Source organism: Salvia hispanica, chromosome 6 (assembly GCF_023119035.1).
Source record: "Salvia hispanica cultivar TCC Black 2014 chromosome 6, UniMelb_Shisp_WGS_1.0, whole genome shotgun sequence".
NCBI classification, from domain to species: Eukaryota; Viridiplantae; Streptophyta; class Magnoliopsida; order Lamiales; family Lamiaceae; genus Salvia; species Salvia hispanica.
This window is the reverse complement of record NC_062970.1, coordinates 20,057,017-20,063,936: the sequence shown is the minus strand read 5'-3', so window position 1 is coordinate 20,063,936 and position 6,920 is coordinate 20,057,017. Positions and strand designations below refer to the sequence as shown.

General features: G+C 34.3%; 1 protein-coding gene across 1 annotated transcript; it reads right to left on the bottom strand.

Annotated features, from left to right (window-relative positions):
- Positions 1 to 2,162: 2,162 nt before the first annotated feature.
- LOC125192708 (uncharacterized membrane protein At3g27390) lies at positions 2,163 to 5,182 on the bottom strand. The gene is made up of 9 exons (XM_048090335.1): positions 4,965 to 5,182; positions 4,779 to 4,887; positions 4,492 to 4,687; positions 4,284 to 4,417; positions 3,698 to 3,986; positions 3,514 to 3,620; positions 3,254 to 3,428; positions 2,741 to 3,189; positions 2,163 to 2,663 (listed from the first exon to the last, which is right to left on the bottom strand). Exons 1-9 carry the CDS (start codon positions 5,047 to 5,049, stop codon positions 2,441 to 2,443), a joined length of 1,767 nt encoding a protein of 588 aa, XP_047946292.1. The 5' UTR covers positions 5,050 to 5,182; the 3' UTR covers positions 2,163 to 2,440.
- Between the last annotated feature and the right edge of the window lie 1,738 nt (positions 5,183 to 6,920).

Below are 6,920 nucleotides of genomic sequence, written 5' to 3'. Positions count from 1 at the left end.
TGAAGTCTATCATTTGATCAACATCTCAAAGTCAAAGCCATCAAACCAATACCATATGTTATGTTTATTCAATTTTCTGTTAATATGTAGAACATATGTGGAAATCCAATGTTAAATCAAGCATTACAATGAGAAAGTGCTAATACATATTGCATATTCTTTCCGTCTCATAAAAATATATGCATTATATATTTCCTCCTTTAAAGATATAAGTTTTTAAGTGACAGAAATTTTAATACACAATTGATATAGTATGAGAAACCTAGAAAAAAAAATAATCCAAGTATTTAAGAAAGAATGAGTTTCAACAAAAAGTTTTCCCTAAATAAAACGTTTAAGGTATGAACTAATATGGAAACAGTTCATATTTTAAAAAAACGAAATGAATAAAGTTTTTAACGTGGAATGGATAGTAAATATCAATGAAAACTCTAGTTCTTGTCTACACATTAGACTGCACCTAGTCTAGGGCTATGACTAAACTAAGACCTGGGAACTAGAACGACAAAACACGACTTAGATAATAATACTCCCTCCATTTCACATTAAGAGTCCACATTTCACTTGAATTGAGTTTTAAAAAACGTCAAGGAAAGTAAGTTGAAAAAATTAATTTAATACGAGTCACATTTTTATATGTTACTCCGTTCCATCGTAAGCAGGTCAGTCATTTTCATTTTTTGGAGTGTCCCATCATAAATGAGTCATTTTCTTTTTTTAGCAAAATCTAATACATTTCCTATATACTTCATTACTTTATTTTCTAACCTTTTTTTATTATCTCTTCATTCCTCTGCTTGTTTTCTCTCGTGCTTCATTTTTTATGTACCAACTCTTAAATATTAAGTTTTTAAATTTCGTGTCCAAAAGAAGCGCCTCACTTATGGCGAGATGAATGAAGTATTAATTTTTATAATAAAATGTGAATAAAAATTAGTGGAATTTGAGGTGTACTTACTATTTATAATAAAAGGGAAAATGGACTTTTGTTATGAGACTGATCAAAAATGGACTCCTAATTAGAAACACAGAGAGTAAGACATTTCTCATTGAGTTATTTGCACATAAATACACAAACTCTCGGCATTTTTCTTTCTTACGCCTTATTATTTTATTACAAAACATGAGTACATTTTACTTATTTTTTCCTTATATAAAAAATTAAAGCAGACATGGTAAATTCCATAAAATTACACCAACATAATTATAAATTTAAATTCCACACTATCTCTTGCAATACTACGCCCTAAATAGATATCATAATTAAGCAGGAATAGGGATATAATCAATTACTAAATAATTATCAATCTCAAATTGAGATCAATTTTCAACCATTAGATTAGAAAATTTTATGGTTAATATAATGCCAAGTGTAATATATTTTAAATTTAAATAATTATTAATTAAATTAAAAGGGTATTAATGTCAAATCCTATATGTAGTAATTATAACTAACTATTTTCTCTCTCCTCAAAATCATCTCAAATCTTTAAATTTACGTAACTCTATCAATTTAAATTATTTTTTCGCAAAAAATATATCAAATTAAAGATAATTTAATAAGGATTCCAACGAGATCTCAATTGCATATGTTCCGACGATGTTCGGGTGATGAAATTTGATAAATTATATTTCAATTTTCGTACATGTTGATAAGCAGCTTTTATCAACAAATGCAACAAAATCTCAATATATTGTAAGCAAAATCTCAATATTATGCATGTTCAATCTCAATAAAAATGTGTTGATATTTTCTTGTCCTTGTATTGATATTCTAATGTCATATTGTTGATATTTGTAATACACAATGTTGATATAAAAAAACACCCACGAAAATTATCATATGATAACATAATGACGATATTAACCTTTTGTTGATATTTTGTCTACTATTTATTGAGATTTATGAGCTTTAATCTCATCCACTCATTTTAAAATTCAAGGGTGGAGATTTAGTCTTAATTTTGGATTAGGGTGCTATAAGTATTAGAATAAATAAGAATATAGACAACTAAAACTTAAATTACAAGAAATAGGTAAATGGATAAAATGTGAGTGATACGAGGTGTCTACGAAACCAGGAGAAAAAGCTAGAAGAGAAAAGAAAATGCATTGAAATCATACCAAACTTAATAAACATTAAAATAAAGGGGCAAAAAGAATAGAATAAATATTGTCATATAGACATTCAAAAGAATAAGTATACAAAAGATTTCTATACTTCTCTACCTTTTTTACATATACATAATTTAACAATGCAGTGTAAAACAACCAACTGATAATATACATACACACTAAAGAGACTGTGCATCCTATGTAAATGAGGACTATGCTAATTGCCCGCAGAGGCAGCACAGTTGGTTCTAGAGAGGCAGAATTGCAAGAAGAAGGCATAATTCTCACTCAAACAATATCAATTGCAAGAAGGCATAATTCTCACTCAAACAATATCAATGGAAGCAACTGATCTCGAGGACATCGATCCCATCGAGCCATCCTTCCCCATAGACGAGTTTATGGACCCGTCTTTCACTAAAGGACGGGTAACTGACATCATCGAGCTCCCTTTCCCACCGGCATGAGCCATTAGTTCCTTCACAACATGACGGTATCTCCTTCTATAAGTCGGAAACTTGGCCACACTTCTATTCATCCCCATCATCCTGTAATTCATCGACAATGGACTCGAATCAATCACACGAAAAATGGCCTTTCATGTACGATGGTTGTTAGTTGTTACCTGCGACTGATACCCTCGATTTGTGCAGCTCGGAGGGAATCATGAGGGACAAAGCTTCCGTTTTCCCAGGATTTAGCGCGGCCCATTTTATCACCGAAGAGCAGCACTTTCTCGAGGTACCTTATCTCGCCTTCTTCTAACTGCATCGCTCGTATCTGCTCTTTCAGGATCATGACCGGGTGGAAAAACCAGTCAAGTAGTCGGTCCTGTGGTCGGTTCAGATGGTTCACCTCCGTGCCATCGAATAGAATCAGCCCATTTGATCCAGATTGAATGGAGTCGAGAAGAGTGTGCAGCAACGAGAAACAAGGCAATCCAATCCCCACGACCGATCCATCAGTTGAGTGTTTTGCCTTCAACCAGTCTGAGAGGTCGGATTGTGTTATCACGCCTGCTTCCACTAGTTTCATTCCCCTCACTTCGCACGCCTTCATTATGCTTCCCCATATCTAAGAGCATAGACAACGGAATTAGCGACAAACATGAAAGAATATCGTTTCAGAGAAGCCTTACCTGAACCATCTTCACTTCTTTTATCGTCTCTCTAACAGATCTCGATGCAGTTAGGGTCGGAACGAGCACTCCATGAGCTTCAGGGAATATCGACCTAAACCTCTCGTGTATTGACTGATTACGCCCAACAGAAGGTTCTGATGCACTGGATGGCTTCCTCTTCCTATACCGGGGCCTGGTTGTTAACGACACTATTAGTCCGACTAATGGACTTAAAAACACACAAACCTAAAGAAAAGGAAGTGAACTGTATCAATTACTTTGGAAGTATTGAGCCCTCGCGAAGATAAAGCCAGTCGTTGGTGTACTCATCGAACTCTGCCACCATAGCAATCACATAGGCAACACCTCGTCTGAACGACCTTTCCTGCAACAGTATATACATAGAGTCACTGGTAAAATGCAACACGAGCGATGACAATCCTGTTAAGGTGGAGCACAAACCTGGTATACTACTACAGATGCATATAACCCGACGAAAAAGCTAGTGAATATGGCCAGCAAGATGCTCCCTACAACAACGAGTGGCCACATGATGATCGCCAAACCAGCAACGGGGATGCAAGCCGTTTCAAGAAAAGGGCCTTCCCGGCTGATCAGATCATGTAGTAGCCGATGCCACCCCTTGAACAGCATATACGGACTCTTTACTATGGCAATAGCCGTGTAAAGAGGGATTTCAACTATAAGGCCCATTAGGCCAACAATGATGCATGCGGGTACATGAATGAACCTGGACGATAGTTTCATAAGAGCACATCATCGATTACTACCAGCATCCAACTTCCTAGAAAACGAACTTAACAACCTAATACATCGAATTCATGGTAACTTTCCATAATAAAACATTCACATAATAGTTAACTATGCAGAGTTCTGTAGCAAATCATCAATGAAGCAAGAAATTGCCACTGACAACTCGTAAAAGCAAGTTCACTTAGCTAGACGATGTGCATCTAACACGAATCTCCCTAGCACGCGAACCAAAGAAGCTAGCTCAATTGCAAAATCAGTGGAAAAAGTATGTTACCTCAGAGGCTGCAGTTCATTAGAAACAGGAGTTTCTCGCAGCTCCTTCAAGTAGTTCGGGTAAGAATAGTAACACAAGTCAGCAAAATCACGAACAACGGTGCAACTTCCCTTGACAACTCCCCATGTACCATCCTAAAATATGCAATACCATATCAAAACAATGACAAAACATATCATATTCATTCATCATTCAGCTATAAGCATACCACAAGGCAGTGGTAGAATTTCTTCGATTCATCCTCGAGTCGAAAGGCCTCGAAAGACGAAACCCAAGGAGTGAAGAAGCCATACCCTACTCCCACAAGGCAACTACCAGCTATGCTAAGCCCCAACCAAAGACCAAACAGAGCAGGCAATCCCAACAAGATTGCAACTTTGAGGGGGGCATCAAACTTATGTGTTCTATTATTAAAAACAATAAAAACATTAAATTCGTCCCAACAAATGGGCAATCAAGAAGTGGACACTAAAAATGAATATACTTGAAAATTACTTGAGAAGGGTGTAAACAGTCCAGGCAACATGGGCAGGGAAAAGGCCTAAAATCACCCCTAAATTCCCCAAAATCAGAAGCAAACCGGCAATAGGGCCCACCAGTACACCTGAAGCAGTTAATCAAGAAAGTCATGAGCTAGGAAAATTACAAAAGAATTGTGGAATTGGGGCAAAGAAAACAAACTTTTAAGGGCGCCAAAGCAGAGGACTGCAGAGAAGGTGAGAAGCACATAGAGGGTTTGGAGCCAATCTTGGAGGGTAGTAGGCATGCTGAGGTGGAGAAATTAACTTGATCAAAACTGAATAGCAATTTTTGTGGGCATAAAACATGAAAGCTCTCCAAGAAAGTTTGAAAACTTAAGCCAACTAATTTTGGAGGAAGAAAGAAAGATGGTTTTTTGATATGACAGAAATGAAATGTCAAAAACGGCAGCATATATATATATATATATATATATATTGAAAAATTCAACAGGTGGGGTCCTAGAAATCATATAATATATGTGTTCATTTTCTACATTATGAATGACATATTATATATAGTACTCCTTCCATCTCTCAAATTTTGTCACCATTTACCCTCCGTCCTTTATTAGGAGTCACACTTCCGTTTCTACACACGTTTTATAAAATTTATGATGATAAATAGTTAAGGTGGAGAAATGGTAAAGTAAGAGAGAGAATAATGCAGAAAAAAGTCTTGTCTGCATTATTCTCTCTCTTACTTTATCATTTCTCCACTTTAACTATTTATTATCATTTTTATAAAACGAGTGTAGAAACGGAAGTGTGACTCCTAATGGGAGACGGAGAGAATAATAAAAAGTGAGTTGAAAAAGTTAGTGGCACGTGGGTCCTACTTTTATATGTTTGTTTTAAAATAATATGTGAGTAGGAATGAGTTAGTGGAATGTAGGAGGTCCACTACCAAAAATGATAAAAGTGAAATATGATAAATTTTTAGGAACGGACGAAAAAAGAAATAGGTGACAAATTTTCAGGGACCCGAGATAGTAGCCGTGTTGTACACGACATCAAGATTTGAAGAACTTGTACAAAAAGGATACATTAATTTTTTTATTATTTTTTGGAATACCCAGTGAAATTCATGTATACATACAATGATTAGTAGCAGTTATATAATTACTATTCCCTATTTAACAAAAATATTTGACTTAAGCTATATTGTTATGGATCAAAGTGCTCAATTAACAAAAATATTGACAGAGAAGCTCGTGGTCGTGGAAACCATCATGTAAAAGTTTGACCACCTAGCTCTTTTCTTCTACAATTGAATTAACCAGTCTATTATTCAAGAAGGCATGTCTCACGAAATTCCAACTTGTCTTCTTATTTTTAAATTTACTTTAAATGTTTTGTTTTTTTAATAATATAATATAAGAGGTCAAATTTCTAATTGCATCTTAATTACATACTCGCTCCATTTAAAAAAAAAAAAGAAATTCTTTATTATTTTTATTTTTATTTGAAATTCTTTCTTTTTTTTTCTATTACCTAAAAATAAAAATTTCTCATTTTAAGGAAATGAACCCGACAATACACTAACATTATTTCAGTATTTTATCTTCTTTTCTCTCTTACATTACTCTTTTTTCTCTTATTCTTTCTTACTTTATCAACTTTGCATTAAAACCTGTGTCATTTTCAAAGTTCTTATTTTTTAAAAACGGAGGAAGTATAAAAAATTAATAAATGTTTTTATTCTAATTTTATACTAGTTGGAATAGGAGGAACTAACAACTGAAGAAAAGATACTGTAGGATTATCATGGTGATGCATTTGCAACATTTATTGTTCGAGCTAGAAGCTTAGGAATTAGGATCGTCGATGATCGGAAAACTGCCATTCAGAATTCAATTGAAAAATGCCATAGTTTAAAGAATGTAGAATAAGAAATACTTGTACTCCATGATTTCATTGCTTGGGTGTGTAGAAAAAATTACATACTCCCTTGTTCCATACAAATAATGACATTTTCTATTTTGAGTCGTTCCATAAAAATATTTTCTTTTATTTTTGATAACTTTTTTCTTTTTAATAAGGTGGTCCTGTCTCCACTAATAATAATACTATAATTACTTTACTAATTGTGCATTATTTAACTCATCAATCGAACTCG

Excerpts from the sequence above, each read along its gene's own strand:
- LOC125192708 (XM_048090335.1), bottom strand. The coding sequence starts at position 5,049 with ATGCCTACTACCCTCCAAGATTGGCTCCAAACCCTCTATGTGCTTCTC. Across the intron at positions 3,429-3,513 it reads GAGGGCTCAATACTTCCAAA|GCCCCGGTATAGGAAGAGGA; the intron begins GTAATTGATACA and ends GTTAACAACCAG. Across the intron at positions 3,190-3,253 it reads AAGAAGTGAAGATGGTTCAG|ATATGGGGAAGCATAATGAA; the intron begins GTAAGGCTTCTC and ends CTATGCTCTTAG.